The 27,607-nt window shown below is 37.1% G+C and overlaps 1 protein-coding gene across 3 annotated transcripts in view; it reads right to left on the minus strand.

Moving 5' to 3' along the window:
- The window catches only part of NTRK2 (neurotrophic receptor tyrosine kinase 2), a 197,665-nt gene that overhangs the window by 153,479 nt on the left and 16,579 nt on the right, over nucleotides 1-27,607 (minus strand). For all 3 annotated transcript variants that reach the window (XM_066569673.1, XM_066569671.1, XM_066569672.1), the window contains exons 2-6: nucleotides 25,010-25,084; nucleotides 24,721-24,792; nucleotides 18,752-18,820; nucleotides 15,597-15,751; nucleotides 2,584-2,720 (exon numbers count right to left, since the gene is read on the minus strand). In XM_066569673.1, coding sequence (XP_066425770.1) covers nucleotides 2,584-2,720; nucleotides 15,597-15,751; nucleotides 18,752-18,820; nucleotides 24,721-24,792; nucleotides 25,010-25,084 — 508 coding nt within the window. The remainder of the gene's footprint in view (nucleotides 1-2,583; nucleotides 2,721-15,596; nucleotides 15,752-18,751; nucleotides 18,821-24,720; nucleotides 24,793-25,009; nucleotides 25,085-27,607) is intronic.

Genomic DNA, 27,607 nt, shown 5'->3' on the forward strand with positions numbered 1-27,607 from the left:
TTCTCTAGAATGTTTTCTTCCTGCCTTTATTCTGTCCAATCCTTGCTTTACTCATCCTTTTCTCTCTTTCCTTTAAATTTTTGCTTGACATCTCTTCCACTGCTGCCTTCTGAGCCCTATTGTATCTTGACATGTTTTCTATCTTCTTCTTAACAAAATTTCTTTTGAAAGCTTCCTTTACTCAAGAAACCTTCCACAAGAAACTGCATATCTTCTACTACCTAAACTATTGCCTAAGTGCTGTTTTATGTGTTTAAGAACAAGCTAATTAAGGTAAGAATGATGATTCTTAAAAATCTTGATTCTTAGGATCTTTAGAAATCTGAGTGTCTATCTACAATCTTAAAAAGCATACTGACTTTGCAGCTATGTCACACTGGCTAAACAAATATGACTGAATTACCTCCTCACACAAAAAGCTCTAGTAAAGCTAGTTGTTTGTCTGACATTAATAAATCAGGCCCTTCATATGATCACCAAATAATTATCATTTCCATATTTTAATTTTTCATAAAGAGCTAAGCTACTTTGGTAAACTGGAAAGCAACAAAAACACCCTCCAAAAAAAAAACCAATTATGATAATTTTTAAAACTACTTTTGAGGTACTTTTTGTAATGTACGCTGTCAGTGCTACAGACAGCACAAACAAGTAACCCACTATAATTGTAAAACCACAGCAACTTTAGGTGGCAGTCAACAGGAATATGTGGGAATGCTCCTGCATACAGTCCTGTGCAAACAGAATTCTGAAGCTTGAGATGATAGCCTAACTCTACGCAAGTTCAATGTCCCTTCAGCCTCAGTGTGACAGTAGGGGAGGCAGGTGGAAAAGCAAACACCCCTTCACACATTTTCCTAGTTTGCAATTCTCAGAGCTGAACAGTGCTCAAAGCTGGACTGACTGCAGAGAGGCTGAAACAGGTTCAGGGCTGAAACCTGCAGCAAGAAAAATCTAAACAACATCAGTCAAACTATCCATCAACACAGAAACTCAGAACACAAAAGTTAGCTTTGCAGAACTAAAACCTAGTTTTAACTCTTAAAAGAGCTAACATCCCTCTTTTAAAAGAGGTGAGAGGAAACAGTTAAAAGAAGCATACAAGATGAAGAACATGAAGGCAGAAACTGAGATATAGGAGTGAAAGAAAAGAAACAAAAAGCAACACTTACAGAAAAAAAAAAAGGATAGTTGAGAATCAGAAATAAGGTCTAAAAGGTCATGCTCTTCTTCTACTGAAAAGACTGCTGTGCTCCATGGCTAAGTTTGTAGTCAGCCTATATAATAAGCCCCTCTACAACAGCATGATCAAGTTATGCCAGAATGCTCATGGAAAACTTGAAGCAAACTGACCATGGCATTTCAAAGATAGGAGGGTTAAAAAAATTAGGTGATCTCACTTTTTGAACAGAGTCCCACATTTGTTTTGGCTCCTAAAATTAAAACTTTTAAAAAATTTTGAAAAAGAGTGGAACTTGGCAGAGGTTCCCCACAGTGTTTTAATTTCTTGTTCTCGATGACAACTGATGCCTTGATGCCTTTGGGGAGTTTTACAGATCAGAGAAAATTTTAAAAATACAACTAGAGCTTTGCAGAGCTCTTACTTATGAAAGCTGGAATGAAAGACACACTTCTTCAATTCTGTACAATCCTGATATAATGAACTTTGATAAGAAAATATTAAAAATATGAAACTCAAGAGGTCCTGTCTCCTCCTCACTGCAGGAAGAGTTTTGAAAGTACAGTTCCCACACCTTGTACAGACCAAGAAGCTTAACACAGTGTGCACCATCATGACTATAGGAAAGCAAATGCCATAAAATTGTAATAAACGTAAGTTTTTCCTATTGTGAAATAATAGCAATTTATGAAGTCAGCAGCTGCTTATATGCTCCTCCTTTTTCAATATTTCCATCAGAAAGGACTTAAGCAGCACACAGTCTACAAAAACAAAAAATAAAAATATAGAGAGCCCAGTAAATAAAATTTCCCCATTGAAACCTAGATGGTTTCAATGAGGAAAGATATTCATATATCATAAAAAAAAACCAAAACAAAACAAAACCAACCTGACAATATTTTAAGTAAAATCTTCAATTTCAAGGCTTTCTGATGCTGCTAAGTGTGTTGAAGAAAAATTAAACAAGCCACAAAATATTTACAACCAAATTCCAACACACCAAATTATGAAATATAATATAATTACAGATCCAAAGTTTTTTTCACAATCAGTATAGATTGGATTAAGTCTCTATAGACAGGTATCAATCATAATAAAAAAATGCTTGCATTTCAGTATTCCAATTCACATTACTTCCAAAACTTTACTTTACTCTCATTTATAAGTGAACATCCAAAAAACCAGAGTGCAAATGAGAATCTTGAGAAACAAATGTCTGCCATTCCCCAAAAGCACTGCCACAGCCACCCTTGATTGAAAGTAACTGGAAAATAAATGTAATCCCAACATTAACTTTCTATTTCAACTTTTAATAGAAAGTTAACTAGATCTGGACATGAAACTTCATTCCATCCTTCAGCAGGTGTCAGCTGGATTGTCACGTGTTCGAATATAAACCTTACCTCATGGTTGGAAACAAGATTAGTTACCACCCAGGACACATTGGGGGGTGGCCCGCCAGTAGTATCACAGTACAGCGTGATGCTCTTTCCTTCCACCACGGTGATGTTGTAATTGCTTAAGTTTGCTGAGGGCAAGTCTGTGTGATAGAAAAAACAACACAAAAACCCAATATGTATTTGTATTTGACAGAACAGACACCATGCAAATCTAAGCAAGCAATACATCAAATATTCATTGTAGTCAGTACTATTTAGTCAGACAGTACAAACAGCATCTTTGGAAATAAAAAACTATAATTTGCTGCTACGTATTTTCTGCACCTCCTCTGTTTCACATCCTAAGAAAACATTACTGCATATGGAAATACATTAACTAGTTAATTATACAGGAATATATGTCAGGTGCACAAACAGAAATTATCTTAACTTCAAAATGAAAAAAAAACCTCTTCCTTTACTCTTTAAAACTGGAAATTGTATCTGTTTCTTTATAACATCTACAAAGCAACCTCTGGGTTTTACTGATATTGTGGTATTTCCACTGTTCTTCACAACACTAACAGGAAAATCCAATTAGCTCCCAGTATCCTACAAGAGACTGAAGCCCCCCTCTCATATAGAGGACATAGCTCAAAGTGAGCAGGGCAAAACCTAGAACTTAAGCTCAAAGAGAGGAAAACAGAGAACTTAATAGATTGAACTAGAGAAGGGAAAGGACAGAAGAGAGGGTTAACAATTGCACAGAGCTTTACTCAAGGCACATCAACTGATTTTTCTATTGTCCTAGGAAAAGCAGAAAAGCAGTGAGATATACTCATCAGGAAACAAGACCAGGTTTTACAAGAATTAGAACTCCCCCTCCATCTTACAGAGTTATAAATCACTCTGTGCCTTGTTCTAAGGCATCCAAAGCAATGGGAACTTCCCAGAGTGTAAATTTTTGTGGAACGTTTACAAAACGATAAAGAAATACACAATTGCCCTCTCCAAAATAGCACTAGCAATATCAGTAGATTTCAGGCACAAAGGGATTCACATTTTGTATTTATTTAAGAGGGATTCAGATTTTGTATTTATTTATGTAACAAATAATTATGCATCACTCTAGAAATAACATCCTTCTTAAAAGATACGGGGTCATCATTTGAAGCTGCTACACTCTGCAAAGAGTCTTGGTCTCCTTTATGAGGCATTTCACATCAACTGTTCCAGGCAAATTTTAGTTGCAATTTATCATCTCAAATAATCAAGCTTATCTGCTGTGCAGGACATTTATGCATTATTTTGCAATTTCTCTTCTTCTGAAGAAGAAGCAGCTCTCTTTGGTTGTGTTTTTTAGTTGAGATTACAGCAGTTTCAGCATGGACTTGGTGGTATAGGAGTTTAGCAGAGAAATTTTTCTTTATGTAAAAGGTCCAAAAATAATAAATAACCATCAAATCACTGTGAACATATGCATATGATTGCTGGAGGTTCAACAGAAGCTAGATGTATTGGAAACCTCCCTTAAATTAGTTCAATAAAATATAACTGAGTGGAAGCAATACAGAAAAGAAGATGAATAATTTTCCAGACAATGCTTTCCTGCCTAATAAGATTTGAAGATCAGCACAAGTATACGATAACTGCTCAGGCAATTCTCACAGTGTTTTAAGCAGTGTGCTAATATGATTCCCATTATAGGCATCATGGATTTCTTCTATTATGTTCACTTTATAAATCATGTGTTGAAGTTTATTGAGACAGAGCTGGGGAGTTTGTATGCCTTGATGCAGTAATCTGTTAGCGAAAGTAGCCATCTGCTCTAGCCTGCTGTGAATGCAGATCTCACCAGTGTCTGTCAACTAGCTGAGCAGGAAATAAAACTAATCTTAGGGAACATTTGGATATTAATTATGGTAGTTAGAGAACAAGGGGAGAAGTAATGAGATAATTTGCTTTATAAAGTTACACTTCCACAACACCTCTAAATACTATTCCAACTACTCTTGCCAGACCTGAACATGCAAGGAGAATAAAGATCCCCACTCTTCTTAACCCCACCACTTGGGAGGAGGTCTACATGATAGATTAGCATTTCATTGTGCAAACTGGCACAGCTCCTACTAACACATCACTTCATGTGAAACCTCTCATGCAAGCAAAAATGAAAATAACTTTTGTCCCTTAGAGCTCTCCTTTAAATAGCTGTTAAGTTTTGAGACAACTTCTTCCTGCAATGTGTTTATTCATAGGATAAGCAACTGAAGTTTAATTCCTCTGGTACTGGCTCTGGTTCCCACCGAGAACTAGATCTAGTTATTTTTATTTGCAGAAGTCTGCACGTGTCATGTCGGTGTTACATCTCTAATGGAAACAACTACATCATGCTGCATCCTGCTAGAAGGCTATAAAATAATAGTGCTTGTTATTCTGTATGTTCATAAAGTTTTAAAAACCAATTGCAAGGCCCCTGCTTCTAAAAAGATAAAAACGGAATGGAATGGAATGGAATGGAATGGAATGGAATGGAATTAGAATTAGAGTTAGAATAGATTAGAAATCACATTATTTTGTGTGTTTTCTTTTACTCTTCTTCCCAGTCATAAGATGGGTGGAAAACACAAGAATAGTCTCAGGATTCATTTTTTCTGGTTGGATATATTGAGATAGTGTGCTTTAACTGCAGGCTAATTTTGTTTTGCTTTCCAGTGGCACCCAGACTGCTCCACAGTAGAATCCACACTAGCTGAGATGTGGCTCTATTTGGGAAAAGCAAGACAGTCACATAAGGCCTCATCTAGACATGTGATACATTGCCTTTACCAGTAAAGCAATGACACTAAGCAGCAAAATCTGTACTGAAAAATAACTGCATGCTAAAAGAACACAATATACACAATATACACAATATACACAATATACACAAATGCTCAGTTTGTATGCCCACTGTAGTGTGAGACCATTTATATTGGCCAGTAACACTTTAACTCCTATTGAACTACATAGATAGCCAACCACACTGCCTTTATTCCTGAGTTAATTTGGTTAAATACAGTGGTTTAGATAGTTACAACTTTTGTTGACAGGGACGTGCATTTTAAAGAACTTTGTAAACAGCAGTTGATACAAATTTAGCAGATAGCACAAGCAAATATTTTTGTATACTGCCAGCATAGTAAGATTAGACTGTAGCATAAGGCCCTCTACAAGGTAGACATGATATCATCCTTCCACAAGTTTCATCTTGGTATCTGTCAGACAGATTAATCCATGCCTCAAAACTCAAACCACAGTCTCTGTTCCAAACTTTGATAGAATTAATTATTATAACTCTGGATATCAGCAATAACCCTTCTAAAACCTGATTGATTTTTGCTATATATTTTAAGTTTGCTAAAGTCTTGGCCTTAACCTTCTGCAACAATGTGTTGTATACAGGTTGCATACAAGAGCCTCTTCCTTTTATGAGTTCTGGAATTTCTCTCAGACATTCAAATTTATTGAGTACTTTCCTGTTCTGGTGCAACTGGGTAAAGAGAGCTTCTGAATGATCATTTTAAGAGCACTTTCTTTTATTTTGTTTTTCAAGTCCTCTTTCTTTTTAATAATCTATTCAAATCTTTTCAATCTCTACAAAAATGGGAAGACAGAACCCACTACTGAGAACTTTAAACTGTAATGTAGAGAGTAACACAGTTTGAGAGATGAAATCATACGCTAAAATCCATGTGTTTCCATTATGCACTAGTACATAATAGCTATGTGCTTTCACCACATACAGAATGTATCTTCTCATATTCAGCATGATTAAACTTTATTCTCAGGAAGAGGCAGCTCTGGATTAGAATAAGCAGTCACTTCCCTTACCCCAGCACAACTAGACAGAACTAGAGACAAGCAGGAGGAGCTCATTTATGTCAGCTGAGTCTCTCCAAATACCACCTCATGCTTTAGGAGAAACAAACACTCCTTGAAGTAGAGTTTGGGGAGGGGGGGCATTTACCTTCACAGACCATCATTAGTGCAAAAGGATGGCCTAAAGCCATCAGACAGTGAAACTGCCAAGCATCACTAGGGAATGAGTCACATCTTCCCTGTGCACAGCAGGGACTTCAGCAACCACAAAACCAACACTTTGGATGCCATTTTCAAAGGTTACTACTACATTTGGCTACACAACTGTCAATGGAAATTAAGAAAATGAATGTGCCTGTATTCCTACAGGGCTTTCCAAGTTCTCATGCTGCTACTTATTACTTTCTACAGAAAACTTAGATTGGCCTTCCTAGAGCCAGACTATCACTACATGTCAAAGGAAGGATATGATCTAATAGAGAAATAAAAACTCTACTCTGTAACTCAACTCTTAGCACCAAGAATCTTAGCCAGTATGCTAAAGGAACATTTAAAAGAAGGTGGTCTTAAGCCAGAAGTAAATCCATCATTGCACCAAAGACACTGTTTCACTATCTGCAATAAAAATAAAAAACAACAAAAATTTTTACAAAATTAATACCAGACTCACTTTTCTGCTTCAGCTTTCACTTGCTCAGTTCTAGGATTTTTTTCAGTTGCTAAAAAACCTTTAAAATTATCTCAATATGGTCAATTATCCTCACTAACACCTAAGAAATTACATGATGAAAAAATTAGTACCTGGGAGAATACTGTAAATTCAATATTACTATTGAATTGCTAAATGGTTTTCAATGCAGCCCATGTCATTTCCTGTTTGCTTGGCATGTTTTTGAAGGTCAATTTGTTGTGTAACAAGAACAAGAAGCTACCATGAAAAAATGACCATTGTTTCTGCATCTGATTTTTAACCAAGTACTTTTAATCCTCACCTGAAATCCTTAACCCATCTTTTCAGTAAATATATCAGACACAGAATGATTAAAATAATACTGAGGTAGCAACCATCTATCAAACTGAACCATTCAAGGCAGCCTACCAGAACACTAATTTTTAAAACATCCACTGCAATTCTTAGGGCACAGTGATTAAAATTAGTCTACTTTCCTCACATAAGATTCCAATAAAGTCTAGGATTCTTGTTTCTCCTGGTTTGGTTTTTTCATTCTAGGGACAAAGCATACAAATAATTACCACACTACAGTACAACCTGGTAACAGCCACTACTTGTTTGGAGCCTGAAAACAGGATGGTTGACAATGCAATCATCCACAGTGTCACATGGATCTGTAAATTTCAAAGGTCTTACTTGCTCAAAACTGGCTGTTATGGAAAGCAGGATATGATGATACCATGTTCCTTGTATCATTCTATTGAAATTGTGCCTTGTTTGAAAAGGCAGTAATGTTTACTAATTCCAGAGGTCTTTTCCTATGTGCTTTCAAGGGTTTAAAAAAACAAAACAAAAACAAACAAACAAAAACAGGGAGAAACATTCTAGTAATTCTAGCTATAAAGATAAGAGCTGTCGGATATGTGATTCACCTCTTGGGTTTCACTTAACAAAAGCCTGCAGCCAATAAGCCTGGAGCCAGATTTCCAGCCTAGCTGCATCTTCAAAGACTAAAAAACGATACCCCAAAAATTTACATGCAAAGCATGAATAAAAGAACCACAAGCAATTGTTGTGGTTCCTGTTTTGGAATTGTTCCATTTCCTGTTGTATCACAACCACAGAATCAAAATCCTCAGTACACAGAAAATTGCAGAAATCTCAGAGAAGTTGTAACAAGATGACAAGCACAAATAAATTCAATGAAGATGAAAAAAATATGTTAGGCAAATAATATACAGAATTAGCAGAAATAAAGAACATTTAAAACAAAATTTAATCTTTCATTTATCTTCCAGATCCCAAAGATCACCATCTCCATTTTTTTTCTGGAGCTCTAAGATCCCTTTCCTCTCCAGTCTTCATTTCACGATATTAACCACCATGCATCACTATCACTTCTATAAGATTTTGCCATCACGAACAACAAAACTTGAAATTTCCAACAGGTTAAAATGGAAAGTAAAGGCATCAATCTTAGAGGTATAAGAAGAAAAGATGAAAATGAATCTGGGATTATGACCCATTTCTCCAGATTTCCATACTCTGCACACAGTGTGTGAATGTACATTTAAAAAACCCGGATCAAAATTTCTTCAAGTCTTCAAGAGAATAGACAGCCATTGAATAAAGCACTGAATCACCACTGAATAGACATATGCTTGCCATGTGGCACAGTACATATTAATGGGTGTTTTCCACAATGACCAAATGTACCAATGGTACTTCGCGTAGGTTGGGCAAAACGTATTTCTGTCAGGAGGCAGAATGAAAGATATGGCAGCTCACTGACCTTCCCAAATATTTTAAAACACTAAATGAAATCTCCCTCCTTTCATGGCATGCCTGATTGCCACTCTCAATCAGGAACCTTTATGGAAATCAATTAAACAAGTGCAGTCTATACCAGAAGATGATGAGTCTAATTTAAAGCATTGCTTTCCCAGATCAAATGCACTCTTACTTTGCCTTTATACACTCCATCACTCCATACATAACTAAAGCTTTCACTAGAAGCAAACTTCTTTACACAGAGCCAGCACATGCCACAGCAAAGACTACAAGACTTGCTAACTCCTTGTCATGACCACGGCAACAAGCACTGTCTCCACAGAACTGTGACACCATCACCATCCAAGGCTTCAAAACCTTCATGAATACAGTGCAGCCAAAAATCAGCAAGAGATGTGCACGCATAAATTCATTTGGACAGCAAGTTCTCATCTGCAGTCAACCTCTACAGAAGTTCTGAACGTTGCTGCTGATATTTCAAATCAGATGAAGGGCTTACATCTCCAAGGTTTACCTCAGCTCTTTAACTTCTTCCCAGGACTTTTCTTTTAAGACCCTTAGATGTACTCTGGATTCTAATAGGAAGGTGCTGAATAAAATAGGATCTTGCATATCATTACCTGGTCCCCAGTAGTAATATAAGCACTTTGTCTGCAAGAATTTTGAGATGAAGTGTTTTTACAGAAGCTATCAACCTTATCAACAATTCTCTTGCTAGTAGTATCATGAAGGTATCCCACCTTCATGAATGGCTAAGGAAATTAAATTACACCTGGAAAAATTGTTCTAATATGGCATTTAAGCTACAGTTGAGCCACAATAGCTTTCAAAGGAAAACAAAAGACAGGTAGTGCCATTGGGCTGAATATATCAGCCACAAGCTTAACAGATGAACTGAGAGTTAAACAGCCTTTGAAGTGTAAGTTAATGAGGCCCAAACCAGCTTAAGCAAACCTCTAACAAATGGCATCTAATTCACCAAGTGTATGTAATGCAGTTTCAATATTGTTATCTGCAGAATTTCATGTGTGTCCAGAAAATACTCAAAATAATGCTGACCTGCCTAATGTTGCAACATGATAAACATGTGATCCTGAAATAGGAACATTTTCAGAGAACAACATAAAAAAAGTAAAACTATAGGTTTCACTTTTGGTACCAAGTATACCATATGCCAAGTATATTACTGAAGGGATGTCTTGAAAAAAGGATTCCCCTTTTAAAGAAAACAGTACTTTCTTTAGATTTCAGGTAGAGTTATCTAGTCATCAGTCTTCACCTAGACAGAGCAAAGTAAGACTATCACCACAAAAGAGTCAAAGAGAGCTAGTCTCCTTAGCAGGTCAGTACTCCACCCTTACACAGATGTGCCAAGTCAGGCACAGAGAGTACCTCTGTAAATCTGCACAATATAATGAGTTCAGAGATATTTCTTTCCCTTGGATAATGCTTTACTTCTTTCTATTTCTAATCTACTTTGTATTACAAATCTCCTTTGTTGACACTAAGGCAGAACTTGAATCAGTATTAGCAAACAAAAATTGGCTTTTTTTAATATGAGACATTCACATATGCCACATGTGGCTAAACTATCCTCATTCACAATCTCTGATTTACATAGATTGTAATGTATAAAGATCTGTATGAAAGTTGATGTTTGATTCACAAATAGGAAAATGTTGCATGTTCAGAAGAAAGTTATATACGTATCTTTGAATATGGGATTCCTGTTGCCTTTCAAATTCAATAAAATTTTGGTTATTTCCACTTACAAGCTAGAAAATTCTTCTAATTAAGTTTAGAAAGTTTTAACTCAAGACCAACAGTGAAACTCCATTACTGTCAAAGTCTCTCAAAAAAATGAAGTTTTTCACATAGCCCACGATCACAGGTACGAATTAAAACTCTTACAGAGAAAATAAGAAGAGTTTGCCTCTACACATCATGCACCACATCTAGTTCTTGTGCCAAAATAAACAACAGAGGCTAGAGAATCCATGAATATTCTGAAACACAAACACTGAGAACATTTAAGTATTTTTTAAAACTCAATTCTGCCTGTAATATTTTCCTTCTAATATGCTTATCAGTGAAATCTATCTGATAGTGGAAAAGAATGTCTACATCCACTGGATTATGCCTTTGCTTGTGGTTTTAGACTGCATTGTACTGCAATTGCTTAACATCTAATGCTTATTTTATTGGCTCAGTAGTAGTACAAATCTTTTCTGTAAATTCAAAGAAACAAATGTGTCAATCCTTCAGTTTGCCTTTATTCCTTCTTAGGATTTATAACCACCTGCCTCCAGTCTCGTTTTGCCACAAACTTATTTACCTTTAGCAGAAAAAACAAAATCTCCAGGAACAGGCTTAAATGAAGCTAGACCCAGTTCCAGTCCATTTTCAGTCATCTGAGCAATTGCCTGTTGAAATCATGGGTTTCCACAACAAGTAAGAAATGAGTAAGCAGTTATTTTAGCTTGAAATCCTACATTACAACAACTTCTAAAATTTTTTCTGCCATACATACACAAGTATCCTAGTATGCACTAAGAGCAACACCACGGTAGTTTGTGCGCAGGAGAAAAGACAGGCAAAGAAGGTGAACATTCATTAAATCACATAGGTCTTAGACAAGACAGCAGTTCTGCTGACAGGCTGCAGATGTAAACAGCCAGCCATTCTGAATATACCTTAGTGATATGTAAAGCATATTAGCACAGGAAACTAATCTGCAACATTGTTCCGTAGACTGCAGCTAGCATACGTGACCAGTGATAAGAAAGAAGGCAGCTAAAAAATAATATATGATAAAAAAAGCATCCAAGGCTGGCACAGTAAGCAAAACCTAAAGACAGATTCAGCATGAAATCTCCATATACAAAACTAAATTGGCCAGATAAGGTAAAATGCCATTAACCAGACTGAGATGCAAAGCAATACAAATTCTGTACAGGACTGCAGAGACAGCTGTAGAAGCCACGCCTTTTCCCAAAATACCAGAAGATAAAAAGACTTCTTTCCGTATCACTGAAATCAATGGTAATGACTCAGTAAGTGTCTGCCAGAGGGGCAAGCAACATATCAACAATCAGTCCCAAGGATGTGGTCCTGCCTCCCTGGCATTCAGCAAGCTCCAGGTGATCTGCAGACTGACAGTCTTCTGAGTAACCTTACCCAAGGCACAGAATATGCCCTGCTTCCAAGGACTTAAGACACTGGTGGCAATAACCAACAGAGCTTAGAAGCATTAATAAGAATAAAGTGTTTATTCATTTAGTTCTCTTCATTGATTTACTAGTGCTATTTACCAGATGGAAACAAAAGGAGATATCCCAGGTGGTGGTGCTGTCCACGCTGTATAGATAACTGATAAATGCTCTGAAAATGGCAAAACTGAACATGACCATCTCTATACACAAAAAGCTCTGCTTCTGTGGTAGATGCAACTTGAAAATCTTTGACACAGTAATTACACATGATCCTAAAACCTAGAAGAATTTGACTATTTTCATCATATCTACGTACATTTCAAATGCAGTTGGAAAAATAATTATTGACTGACACTTTTAATATTGCAGTTGGAAAGGATCTTCTAGATAGTGAGCATACCTGATTTTAAACCTCAAGAAATTAAATAACAAAGTTGATGACATCTAAATGGCAATCTTTAATGAGCACATTATTGAACACTCCCACCGTACAAACAGTTAGCAAAGGACCACAGAAATTTCCTAATTTTCTCATCAATTACCTACAAACCAAACTCCTATGATCAATAAACCACATTGGGCTCTACCTACTTCCCAGCAAAAGATTTATTTACAGCACACAGCAGAAAGACAACCTATTATCAAAACATTTACCACATACTGTATAGGCCTCCTACTATAAGACTATGAAGTAACACCTTAGTAACACAAAGAAGACTGCACTTTTGCTTAGTTTACCAATTTAAAAAAAAAAAGAAAAAACAAATTCACCAAGAAGATGAGATGGAATCATTTCATTAGCAGAGAAAATTAGAAAAGCAGAGAAAATGTTTCACTAAAAAAATGCAGAAGCCTTCATGCTCAAAAATTTCTCTTCACATCAAAGGGAGCTAAAAAACATCCCAGAGTTCACAGGAAAAAAATTCAATATGTCAAAAATTTAATTTCTCCTCTGTTTCAGTTCTATATATTAGCCTCCCAAAAGGTTCTGGAAATGAAATATACCAGCTTCATCCATGGTTTTGTTTTGAAACTAAGTCTTGTCCTTTAAAATACAGAAAGATACCTGTGAAGATACTGAAACCAAGAGCCATGCATTCAATTTTTCAGATATCTTCCAGAACACAGCCCACCAATATGGGGGTCATTGCTCTTCACCAGGCATTCTCCACTCTATGTCTAGGAAAAGGATGGGCTGTCATCTTTATTAAAAATCTATGTCCTACATTGGTTAATTTTGAAAAGATAAATTAAGAGGAAACAGCTGCTAAAACAAAAGAAAAAAAGGGAGAGGAAAAGTGATGTAAAATTTGGTGATATTTGGATTCTGTAAACTAACATAAATTATATGTTGGCATGTTGCTGGCATCCACTCAGATCTTCAATACAATACATGCTTTCCATATGCATATTACACATACTGCAAATTCCAGTCTAAATGTTGTATATACTTACCTTCCCTCCTCCTTTTCCTCTTCTATTTGGAAGTACCAGCTTTCCTTGTCATGACAAGTATTTTAGTCAAGATATGCCCACAGGATGCACAAATGTGTACACATATATGCACCTAAACAGCATCCAGGGCCCAGGGACAAGCCTGTTTTGGCTGCAGATGGTTAAGAAATCAGAGGAAAGAACTAATCTCTCACAGGTTTAATTCTGGGTATTTAACACTAAAAGTTTTCAAAGGAAAACCCTAGCAACCTGGTAGCTTCTAGACACACCAGCTAAGAATGTTACAAAATGTGCTGGAATTTCTCTCTTGCAATAATTGATCTCAGTCCAACAGCTGACCTCTTTACACCCAGCACATTAATCTACCCTCTAGTCCATCCAGCTGGAGCAGAAGGTTGGGTCCATTTAGCTCAGCTAGCTATTATATCTCTCATTTCAGGTAAATCAGATCCTGGAGCACACAAGACCAACTCTGCCGCTACAAGATCCCGGAACATATGGGGGTTTTTTAATTGCATGAGACACTAACATCATTTCTGCCACCATACCTGGCCCCAGAAAGAAGCTGGGCACAAGATCAACAGTGATATGAGGCCACAAAACACATTATTGACAGTAAATGCTGCACTTGCTGAGCCTGCAGTGATCCCCACCATGGCTGTTCTTTGGCCAGCTTCTATCAGAGGATGTCACACCCTCCACACAGGCAGTGGAGAAAATGATGCTCAATGGACAATGATGGAAGGAGAAAAAGTATAATTTCTCCTACAGGTCACATTCACTTATAGCTGTTCCTATCCAAATCAGCCCTCCATTAGGATCTTCTTGCCCTCTTTCCTTCCTGCCTGCCTGCTGCTGGGGACCCCAGTTTCCCACTCTGCTTCTAGAGTCCAGCAGATGTGACATCATGCTAGAAACACCCCATTTCTGCCCCTCATATACAGAGGAGGAGAAATCTCCAGCTGGTGAGTGAAACCTTTCTCCAGCTGTCCCAGGACCATACACAGGCAGCAAAACTGTATACGAAAAAGGGAAGGAGATCGCCTTATTGTTATATAATTTTTCAAATTCTTCTAGATCCATGTATCTGAAAACAATATGTTGCAATATGCCACAGACCTAAGTTTGATATAACTCTTTTGTACAACCTTTAAAGTTGTTTCACTAGCATGGAGAACAGAGTTCTTGCTAATTTGTCTCAAGTGGCATGTAGTTCTGAATTTTCTTCCTATGGCCCTAATACTAGTATTTTTGAAGGAAAATAGAGATTTCATTAACTATAGATACCTGAAAAAAATTCAAGTAGGTAAAATTGAGCTATTGAGTTTGGAAACACTAATATTTAGTTCAACAAAGGCACATGCATTCTGTATAATACTTGTTTGTTATCTATAATCAGTATTCTATTTCCCTGCCCTTGAATAATGGTACATTCTTAAAGGATCAAGAGAAAAATGAACAGGTTTACATGAACTGATGAAGGGCCTTGAGAGAAGCCATATGGGGTGTGGCTGAGGTCACTTAACCTGGAAGAGACTGATGGAAGACCTCACTGGTGTCTTCAACTTCCTCATAAGGGGAAGAGGAGGGGCAGGCGCTGATCTCTTTACACTTGTAACCAATGACAGGACTCAAGGAAATGGTATGAAGATGAGTCAGGGGAATTTAGGTTGGATATCAGGAGTGTGGCTGGGCATTGGAACAGGCTCCCCATGGAACTGGTCCCAGCGCTAATCCTGTCTGACTTAAAAAGCATTTGGACAATTCTCTTGGGTACATGGTGTTACTCTTGGAGTGTCCCATGCAGGGCCAGGAGTTGGACTCCATGATCCTGATGGGTCCCTTCCAACTCAGGATATTCTGTGATCCTGTAATTCTATGAAGTTCCAAGAACTATTCCATGTGGGACAAAAAAACACTGACAGACCATCAGCCTTTCCTTTAGAGCACTGTTGACATCCTGAGAAGTACTTTGTAGAAAAGCATGTTCGTTTTTGCCTGGCTCACAATAACTTAGCAATAGTTTTATGTTAAAAGAATATTACCGCAGTTCGGGACCTTCATATCCAGCAAGGCTGTCTTCTTATTGTTGTCATCTATGCAATATAAGTCCTGAGTTTCTGTGTAAAACTTGGTCTCTTGAAATTTCTTGATCCACATGATTTCACAGGAACATTTGAATGGATTATCCACCAATATCCTACAGGAAAAAACGCCCATTTTTTTTAGAAAGTTATATGTGACACACATATAGGAAAAAAAAATGAGGGGCAAGGGGGCTCCAAGCATTCAGCTGGGTGAAAACACAAGTTAGTTATTTAGGTTAAGGAAGGCAGGATGAACCCTTTAATTAAGAGGCATAACACATGCGCCCTTGGTAAGCTCAGTGCAGAGTAAGCTGCCAATTTGGTAACAGTTTCCCTGTAGGGAATTAAGTGCTGCATCCACTGAGGGCCCAGAATACCATAGGCAGGAGAGACCACACAAGGGATTTTGCTACTATTTCAAATTCATCAGTGTAAGTCAGGAGCCCATGGAGAACGGCCGCTCAAGAAGATCCATTTTATTTAATAAATCAGGAAGTGATTAGAATTCATCTCTTCTACACCTGAGCCACCACTTAGTTACCTCAGAAATGGTTTACTGCTGTGGAGTGGTAAATTCTTTATAAAGTCAAACAGTCTTGGATTATACACACACTCTTCCAACTTTAATCACAAAAAAGGATTTTGCCTAATCTTTAAAATTCATCTGCTACAACGCTCTAGAAAAACCTCACAGGAAAACCGTAGGCAATGTCATGAAGAAATACTAAATGAAAAAATGGTCCTGAAATAGAAATTGATACAGTACCCTGCCTGGAATTTAAACCACAGGTTAGCAAACCTAACAAACTGCAGTTTTAAAATTTAATAAAACTACACAACAGTGTAATGCAATTACATGCATGTTAAATATGAACAGAAACGGATCTACATAAAGAGTGACCAGTATTATTTTTCCTTCTACTGGCATACATGAGATCCAATAAAGTGGGTGAGCAAGTGTCTGTTTAAGGCATTTCATTGCCAGGAGAACAGTCATTCTTAACAAAGTTTCAGAGGTAATTTTGATGTACAGAAGCTCAAGTTTCTTGCAGAATCTATGCTCACAAATGTCTCCTGAAGACATGAAGTGTGCATATCATGAAAAAAATTTTCTTATTAGACCAGTTCCCCCAAAAGCCATCTCAAGTCCTTTGAGGAGAAACAACTGCAGGGATCCTCAAAAGTGTCTGAAGGAGCAATTTGTATTCACAGAAGTCATCCTCTGGCTTCAACATGCAGCATGAACAAAAATTGTTTGCACAAGACATAGTATGAACATGATAACTCCTTGGGTCAAAACCTATCTCATGCACTTTCAAAACAGTGACATTTACTTCTAGCTTCTGTTTCATTCTATCCTGAAAAGAGAAATTTCTCTTGACCAATGGCTGACCAGTCTTCTTCTAGTGTTTCATTTTTTGTTAAACCCATCTAAGGAGTTAGGCACATCATTGGCAGGATGCTGGATGCATAATGCCCCTCTACAGACACTTGTGTGAAAGAAAAATTCTGACCTACAGTAAGCAAATTCCAAGTCTTTATCCTGTTTGCTCTAATTTAATGGCTGCAGTTCATTTGTTCTAGAAGAAACCTTCCAAAGTGGCATCTACTTCTCTGTAATACCTGGTGACTATTCTCCACTTCACTTTATTCTAAACTTCTCATCCCTTTACATTTCGTTATGCAAAGGTACTGACAGGACAAACATACTTGTTTGTCAGCTTGAGGGGAAGTTCTTCAGAAGTTATTTATGGCAACATTCATATCTCAGATTCACCTACCAACACACTTCCTGCTCTCCTGTTTCTGATCTTGCAGCTATGTATTGAACACTTATTGACAGAATTGTTCAACTATACTGATTTTATCACTGCTTGTTTTCCTTTCAGGCTCTGCTTTTATCCCTCTACTTCCTTTTCCTCATTTCCCCCCATCTGTTTATCTCACTTTATCCCATTTGTTTGCATAACTTCAGTTTGTATAGTCCTACACTCCCTCTCCCAAGCCCACAACACTCTACCTCAATTTTGTATCCCCTTTTTTTCTCAACTTGTACATCATCATCTATTGTCTCCATACCTCAAATAGTATTCTCTTTAACATTCACACTATCCCTTTTCCCCATATCTGGTTCACTCCCACTACATTTGCCCTGCTTCTTCATGTAGAAGCAACAGAACAACAAAGGACATGGAGCAATGGGAGAGCTTTGCAACTAGCTAGTCTCCTCATTAGAGAGCTCAACTCAAGTTATTAAAAAAATATTCCAGTGAGCAGTGTTCCCAGGGCCATAAAGAAAATAATTATACCAACTCAATTATCAACAAAATATACCTAAGGGCCATAATCTCTTTTTGTGCCACTGAGATTTGCTCATTTCTCTTCTCACATGCTGAAGTTCAGCAGAAGAGGACTAGGATTGCATGTCAGGTAGTTCATATTTGGATTGGCACTTTGGACAAATTCTGACTCTGATCTGAGATCCAGGAGAGCCACCTCCCTCTCCTCTGCAGCCACCAGATCTCCCAGAACTCCTGCAGGCTCTCTGCAGATTAGCAGAGAATGCACAGGATGACCAAAATTTTGGATCACGTATCAATAAGAAAATATGGCAGATGTTACAGAGAATAAAAATGTTAGTATTGAAAAAAATCAATAAAGACATGTTTACCAGTGCTTTCATTGCTAAACAATTACATAAAGTACAGTGCAACTCAAGAATTTGAGAACATAAAAATACTCTTAAATAGCCAGCCACACCACTATAAGAATATGAGAAACAGTCTTATATGAATGTGTGCGAAAGACTGTATTTTCACTAGTTCAAATACTTAAATAAACACCAGTAGTTTTGTGTGAAGTAACCTCACAATAAAATATCTTAAAGCTGAAGGAATAGGCTATTTTGACCTCTACATTGCTTAAAAATATATACCTAAACTTCTTGAAGCCCTGGAATCAAAATTTCTCTGCATTTAAGTGTTCAGAATTGATGCTTTCTTTGGACCAGAACTGCACTTCTAATTCCTCTACCTTCAAGAGAACAAACTTTGAAGTGTTATTCTTCCATTCCAGCCAAAAATAAACTTATATTTTAAGAAATGACAACTTACAGATCAGACAAACCCAGATGGCGAAAAGGCTTCTTGGACAAACTTGAGAGCTTGTTTCTGGATAAATTGCTATGGCAAAAGAGAAAGATTGCATTAATTAGAATTGCTTCTTCTTACACTAAAAATACAGTTTGTCTCTCTTGAAAAAGCAATAAAGAACTAGAACCAGCTCTAAAAATCCTTTGACTTCAATTGTAAAAGGGTAGTGTTCAGTCTTGATGTTTTCAAGGGCTTGAGTCCTGTCAGCATGTAATGTCAAGTACATTCAAAATCAAACTCAACAGGGATCAATATTTTCACTTTTAGCACTTTGTCAATTGCAGAAAAGCAGCAGATTTAACTGTGTTTCAAAAGTATTTTGTAAAGTCCAGGTGTTAATTACATGCTCAATTTATTCATGTGAAATGGGTGTATCCCTTTCTTTGATGCTGCACCAAACTCTGTACTCATATAAGCCCTCCTCACATGCTAGCACACATCCACATCAGAGCTTTTTAGTTGTTCTTTGCAAATTGCATGTGCAGTATGCACCCACATGGAAGATCAAAAGGAAAACTGTAAAATGCCTGTATTGGGCTTTTTTTATGTCAATTAAGCATTTACGGTTTCCAGTGGTAATTAAGTGAAAGGTCTTCTCCCAATATGCAGAGCAAAGAAATGTTGATTGGAACCAGAAATACTCCTCCTCTCACAGCTTACAAAACTGCTTTCTCCACCCCAAAGCAAAATAATGCTGGTTTTGTAAAGTCTTATCAGTCTATGAATTAAAGATGGTGAGAGCAGTAAACTGTTTAACTGCCAGCAGTAAAGCACAGATCAGTGTTATGAACCAAAATATCATGAGTTTTATGTGGTATTATAAAGGTGCCATAGGGGCTCCACACTTACTGTTGCATTGCATCTAAACTCTGGGTTTAAATATCTTTTTTTCTTTTTTTAATCTGATTAAAGAACACAGTGTTTACTTCCAAACTTTCAGATGTTGATCTTTGAGTACAAGATAATTTTCACAGAAATTACAAGCTGGATATTCTAAAAATGTCTAGAGCAGAATCAGAGAGATTATATTTCATCACTGATTCCTTCCGGCAAAAAAGAGCCTGAAGTTTACAAACTGACTGGTCCTTACATGTGAGAGCAAAACACAAGAGCTACTATTTCATTAGTCAGCTGAACTCATGGACCCTGATCAGATAAATTGACATTATGAAGCAATTTGCATATAGAACAGAAGTTATGTTTAAGCAAAAACTGTCATTATCCATATTTTTCCTAGTATGCACATGCTTTGTGTTGGGAGTTTGAATAAAAGAAGCAGGATCCTCATACTGACTTGGGCTTCTGCCTCCAACATGGAGCCACATCAAACCCCATCCTTCCATGGGAAACTCTTCACTCACCACACAGGAAGATCACTCCTGTTCCCACACTGACAAGTGGCATGTATGGAGGCCCCTGTGGTATTGCCAGACAAGGCATGCCTTTCTTATCTGAAGATCAAATAAATCCTACCTTTCCCAAAAGAGAACCAGATATACAGAGCGCTTTACCTGCAGACCACTGCTGTAAATGTATCACCTTAAGCAATACTTTGACAGTAAATTTAATTTTATATATATATATTTTTCATAAGGTGATCCCTTATTGTTGACTACAGAGATGCCTACTGTGGTCTTTTTAATTCATGTTAAGTGAAAAAAATCACTGTCAGGGTTATTTTGAAGTAGTTAATGATCCCACTTCCACTTCCATAGAAAGAGAATATGAATTAATTTCCCAATTCAACCACACACAAAAAGACCACAGCAAGCAGCCCAAAGAAAATACATCTGAGGTTCTAAAGGGGTTTTTTTATTATAGGAAAAAAATGTCAAGAGTAGAGAGCCTGGCCTCAAAGCTAAACTTAAGGAGAGGACTCAGATTCAGTCAAAAGCATGACTGTATTTTACATGAAAATATGAAGCTCACTTTAAACTTGCTAGCCCTAATTCAGCTAAAAGCAAACCAGTGGCAATATGAGTAGAACAAAACCAGACTGAGAAACCACATAAATATTTATAGAGCTAGCATCATGAGCAGAGTTCTATCACTGATAGTGCTTCTGAAAAGGGGAGGCAAGAAAGGAGGGAACAGACCTAAGGAGAACTGGGGGAAAGAGGTGAAGACATGGCCATTTTGCTACACTCAGTCTCCCTCCACAGGCAATACCCTGCTCTGCCTATGGCTGGAACCAGCCCTGTGTGCAAACAAGGGGAAATCTGCTGCAAGGTTGATCTCAAATGGTTTCCTTTGGCTGCCTTTCCTAGACCTGAACGGTGCAGAGATATAAATACATTTTGATACCTGGAGCTGTATACACACACTACACTTGCAATCTATGATTCAGTGATGCACTTAGACGCAGGCTCGCAGATAACAACAACTATTTTTAAAAGTTTTTATAAATAGGCACTTGCTGTGAAATGTTTTCACATTTAAAGGCACTGACAATATACCATGCATGTGTATAACACATTACTGTTAGCAGCAAATAAGCTTATAAACTACAGCAAATGAGACTGTTGGCTAACGGACAGTGAAAACAACAAAAATTAGATGAGCAAGGCTATTAATTACAGTTTTATAGCATCTATTACAACATTTATTTTCCTGTTGTTTATGTTATTACTCAAATCTTCTCATGATAGATAATTTTAGAAAGATACATGGACTACATAAGCTTTCCCAAGAAAATAAGGAAATCACAAAAAAGGGCTTGATAAAATGCATGTTAATAAGTTTCTTTTAAACTGGTACTCTTGTATGATTCATAAATTAATGCTACTTTTATATAACATAGCTCCTTAACTACATGAAAAGACTTTTCATAGAACAAAAAAGAAAGCTGTAACAGTATCACAGCAAAATTAATGCTTATAAAGTTACCTCAATCTTCAGAAAAATGTTTTTTGTTTTCTTTATGGGATAGTAAAAAATTTGTTTCCAAATAAAATCTAAGACTTCTCAAAGACCTGTACTGTACATTACCCTTGCAAAATGAAATTCCTTTAGTGCTTAATAGTTTTCACTGTCCCAACCACAACAGGAGCTATACTTCCTTCATAGGCAGTCAACAGGATTTTTATTGCTGATGACAACAAGCCATGATTCACTGGGGCTTTCAGAAACATTTTAGTGCATAATGACTTGCCAAAGAAAACAAACAAATGCATTTTGCAGGGATAACAGATCAGCCTCAGTAAAAAATACCTCTATACTTAGTGCTTTGTCCTGTGCATCTAGAGCCGCTGGTGCCACTTAATATTTTCCATCTTATCTGGGCTTATCCTGTGTCTGCCCACATTACTAAATCCCCACCAAAAGAAAACACAGTACGAGACTGGATAATGTCTTCATAATGTAACTATTCTGCATCAAGAACTCATCTATATCAACCAAACAGATGTCAAGTCAGTCTAATTTGTTTCCAACAAGGAGCTTCATGAGTTACAGCTCTACCAAAGTCTACTTACCAGCAGATACATATTCCCAGTTTGACTGCATGCTCAAATTGCTGAAACATTTTAAAGGCATCTTATCCAACAGGATTCTAGCAGCCTAGCAGCTCACATATGTACAGTGATACCTTTCCCTCAAGTGGTGACTTTGATACGGTCTCTGTTCTGTTCAATGGTCAGTTTTCTGAAAACTTGTTTACCTGTGTAAGTTTTGGTTAAAAGCAAACACTGGAGACAGACACACTTTCTGACTGCATGAAACCCATTTCCCTATGGCAACAGGCAAAAAAGCCTCTCGAGAGGATCATACCAGTTATCACACTTTCTGTGGTGTCTACCTGCCCAGACAGCTGGAAAGGTCTTCCAAAATTCTAGTGATGTTTCTCCAAACCAAATTCATTATTTCTCACACTGTACTCATGGTCATGGAGAGAACTGATTCCTTTCCTCATCATAACTGCTCTTCTTTTAAAGATAAGACAAGCACAGAAGCATAGAATCATAGAATAGTTTAAGGGACCTTTAACTGTGATCTAGTTCCATTTCTCCAACATCTTCAACTATACCAGCTTGCTCTGAGCCCCATCCAATGTAACCCTGAATACTTCCAGGGCTGAGGCATCCAGCATGTCCCTGCGCAACCTGTGCCAGTGTTTCATCACCCTTACTGCAAAAAACTTCTTCCTTATATCTAATCTGAATCAACCTCTTTGATTTTCAGACCATTATTCTTTGCCCTATTGCAATGATGTATGTTCCTTTTCAATCTTCTCTTTATTGCACTGAACATACCCAGCCTCTGAGCCTCCTTATATTACTTGCTTTACAAGCTTCTTCTGGCTCCACTGCTCTTCTCTGTAGCATCTTTCAAGATGAGTAGATTCAGTGTCCTAATCTATATACAGTATTCCAATAGATTCCCTCAGAGTGGCTAATGCAATGGGGAAAAGATGTAAAAATGTAACACAATATTCCTTTTGATCCCAGACTTGAATTTGCTTTGTTCTGCCTCATTGCACAGAGAGAGAATCCCACTTCTTTTCCAGCAGAGTCACTAAATCTTCCTCTGCAAATATGCCCCTCAGACAGCATGTTCTTATTGCATATTTCCACAGCCAGTGCACATCCACTAGGCTTTATGGAATTTCATAGTTTACAGTCATAATTCACTGAGCAACTGTTACACGGGCAAACACTTGAATTTACTCTGGAACATACTTCCTTTATATTACCAACTGATTATAGTAAAAGCTCTTATTAATGATTATATGAAGTGATATAAATTTCACAGGCTCACAAGGTCTGGTTCACACTCCTCTGGTGACTGTTCCATATTAAAGATAGCAATTACTGTCTAGACAGAAACGGACATTCACGTCCACTTCCTTACACAAATTAATTGCTGTTGTTTAGAAAACACCGGTCAGAAAGTGATTCCATCTCATAAGCAAAGCAATCAAATCAAACAAAACCCTGTGTTCTTTTCCACAGTTCTTTCCTTTCTAAGGAAGTATCTTACAAAGCCAAGGTTTGGCATTATGACTTCCCAATCTCACTAGGATAAAAGCAAAGCATTTGGTTAAATGTTAATACAGGTTAGTGTTCCCCTATTGAAGATGTATGGACTAAAGCACACACTTGTTATATCTAGCTAAAACAAGGTACTTGTGAGAAACTGAGCCACTCACATGATCTCAGTGTTTTACTAAATCCACAGTTTCCCATGTAAGTAGAAAAGTGAGCTACTCTATGTCTGTCCCACACAGACGGCACAAAAGTTGTAGGAAGAGAACTTTGATCAGTTCATCCTTTGCTAAATCTAAAGCATAACAAATCTAGGAAAACACAGTCAAAAAGCTGTACAGGTACAAATTCTGCTTCCTGTAGGTCATGAGTTACAAATCACATTTGGGTGTAAAAGAAATGTCATTCCTACATTCTGCTCTGGGTGCATTAGTTCTGATCTTGAGTGAGCTTTCTAAGTGAATCACCTCTAGGACTTCAGTTCACAGTTCTATCTTATTCTCTGGGCACATACACTCATCAAAATATTAGATGTGCTCCATGCATGCATCTCCTGCACTGCAGCTGCTAAAATATGTTCAGCTCATCAAATCAGACTAGAGCTAGTCAAAACCATGTCACTGAGTGTGATGCACAGTGTGGACATCATACCCTCAAGAGACACAGTCTTTGGGCTACATTACTTATCACAAAAGACACAGTACCCTTCTAGAGACAGAATAATGAAGTGGATGGTCTTTTCCATAAAAACATTATGTTTTCATGATCCGCTGGTTCCTTACTATATATGTCTTATTTAAGGGCAATTAACAATAGAAGACTATTCTAAGTCTGTCTTGCTAAAATGCATTTAAATTAAGCAAGTGGTAAGAGATAGAAATAAATTAACAATAAAAAAATTAACATGAGATGGGTGGTTTTTACTTAGAATGCAGACACTATTCTTACATGTATTGTAGGTTCACATTTTTCACAAATGCATGACGGGACACGAATCTTAGGCCTGAATCCACCACAGTCCTAGGAAAATAAATAAAACCATTAAAATGTTTAATTTAAAATATGATGAAAAGTGTAATGAAAATATTAAACTATTAAAATAAGAGTTTGGATGAAATCTCTACAAAGCTGAGCTGCAAGATTTACAGCTTTCCTCAGTACACACAAAGTTAGGCATACATGCTTCTATAAAAGAAATACAGAAGAAATAGTTGTATAAAATGTATCTCATACTCACAGATTTTTAAGTCCAACATAAAATCCAACCTCATTGTCATTGATACTTTCCAAATTTGGCTGGTTTGCGATGTAACTGTTAAAAAAGCAAAACAGAAAGAAGTATGTAAGTGGATCCTTCCTTGACTTTCTGACTGTTCAGAAATTATGCGCTGATGTATGGAAGTGAGTTATGATTGCTGACCTACTGTAATTAGTTCTAAGTCCTAATTAGACCAGCTGCAAAGCAAAAGTGCTCCTTAAAATCTTCCTCATCATTTAAATGGTACTTTGTGGGACAAGGGAGCAGCTCATTATTACACAGGGGAAATGAAGAAAGCAAGTCAACCTGAAGGCCAAATAAATATGCACTGCAATGTCACCATTCTCCAAGACACATGTCCTTACCTCACGGATTTAACAACAACAAAGGAGGCAAGTTTAAAGGTAGTACTGGAGTTATCCCCACTTATGAAAGACAATTGTACTTCCCTAGTCTTTTCCCTCATGTTGTTAACTTAATGAGTTCTTTACACTTACTTTTCCCTGACACAAAGTAATTTCAGTTCTCTTTATGAGGTGTGTCAATGGGAAAAATGAGAAAGGAAAGGTTGTACTTCATGATGTTATACACACAAGCAGAAATTAAGAGACAAGAAACTGCTGTATCAGACTAAAGTACTGAGTCCACTCACATATCCTTAATATCTGCCTAAAAAGATGTGGGCATGCAAGCCAGTCCTTTGTATTATGACCATGTGAGATCTATGAATACCCAGTGACATCCCATAGACTGGAAATAAAATGCTCACAGCAAATGTATCATTACTTCTTCTACAGGAAGAAAAGGTTTCACAGTAGAAATCACACAATCCAGGAAGAATAAATGAGTGGAAACTGCAATTTTTCTGACATTATGGGCAGAAAATATGCCTGATTTAAGGCATGCCTTGCTAAAGACTCCACACATTTCAAAATATTAGCCCAGTCCCAGAAAAACTTAGAGATTACATGTGCTGTCACAAGCATCACAAACTAACCAAATATGCAGGTGCTCCTAAAATGAATGAGTCTTTCTTTGTTAGAAGAAAACTTTTCTTCATTCAAAGCATTTTTTAGAATTTATTTACAGGGAATTCCGGTTAATTAGTAAGAAGGTAAATTGCTCTTCCAAAGGCAATTCATGCACCTGAGCTGGTGCATGGATTGCCTTGTTAAAAGAAATTCATTGTGTTTCTAAATCCCAACAGAAGCCTGAGAATCCCATAAGTTGGTTTGGGCTCTCCTCCAAAGCTATGCTCTCACCATGCACCAGGAAAAGTAAAAAGTTTCCCCTAATGGCATCCACTGTCCCTTGGGAAAAAGAAGGGCAGTAAAAAGAATGCATGATGCTAGATGGAACACATCACTACACCATCATATGAGATTGACTGTTCTGCAAGACTTTTCAGAATAAGATTAACAAAGTGTATCCATTAGAAGATAAGAGTCCTTTGTTTTTTATGTTTCCTTTCCTGAATTTTTAAGACAGAGTAATTTAATATCTCAGTATATACGAATCTATTTTGTTTGGTTGGGGTTTTGTTGTGGGTTGGTAAGTTTACATATTTTGCCAAGTAATAGTAATGAAATAGTATATAAATATCTACTAATTCCTTCATCTAAGAGTCCTGCAAGTCAATGAACATACTTCCTTTAAACATGCCCTGAAGAACTTATTTTTGAGTTAAATATCATCCATCTTCTCTGCCACTTAGACCTTATAATGCTAAAATAAAGTTATGCAAGAGGTTTCAAAGGTATCTTCCTCATCCTCTCCTCAGTTATCAAACAACAGTAATCCAGTCAAGGTCAAATAGAGACAGGGAAATCACATGAGAGCAGGAATTGAGGAAAATGGATAGTGAAACACAAAGTGTGAAAAGACTCAGATTTAAGGAAAGGAAACAGAATAACCAGTTGCACTAGCTAAGAATTAGGCCATCAAAAAAACCCCCAAAAACAACAAAACCAACAAGCAACCCCCCCCCCAAAAAAACCCAAAAAAACAAAAAAAAAACCCCAAAACCTGGCAAACACTGCCAAAATGCAGACCTATCACTTAAACACACATATCACCAATCCAAATGTGAGACTGCAATTTTAATCACATAAATATTTAACCAGAATCACTCACTACAAGAAACTCCAGACCTTGACATAACTTACAGTGTTCCACAAAAATTTGTTAGTGTATTACATCCTGTGTTAAACCTCAGTATAAAATAGTTCAGCTCTGCTGAAGGCAATGAAGCTTCACAATTTACATCGGACACAAACCTTAGTATGAGCACACAATCTACATAAAGAGATTGGTATTGGTCCATCAGGGAATAGACCAAACAAATTATATTTGGGAAGAAGTAGTATGAGTTTGTGGTATCTTCTTTCCTTCTCTTATTGCATCCCTTAGAAGAAGCCCTAGGTGGGGGAGAGCAGGGCATTCTTTACTTGGAGCTGGTTCGAGCTGAAAGAACCAAAAGAAACCATTGCTTTTCCACAACCATACTGGTTGGGACCCAGAAGAATTTTTATCTAAGTGCAAATAATTTAATAACTGCTCTGCAATACACTTGTAAAT

Source organism: Molothrus aeneus, chromosome Z, assembly GCF_037042795.1.
Source record: "Molothrus aeneus isolate 106 chromosome Z, BPBGC_Maene_1.0, whole genome shotgun sequence".
Classification (NCBI taxonomy): Eukaryota; Metazoa; Chordata; class Aves; order Passeriformes; family Icteridae; genus Molothrus; species Molothrus aeneus.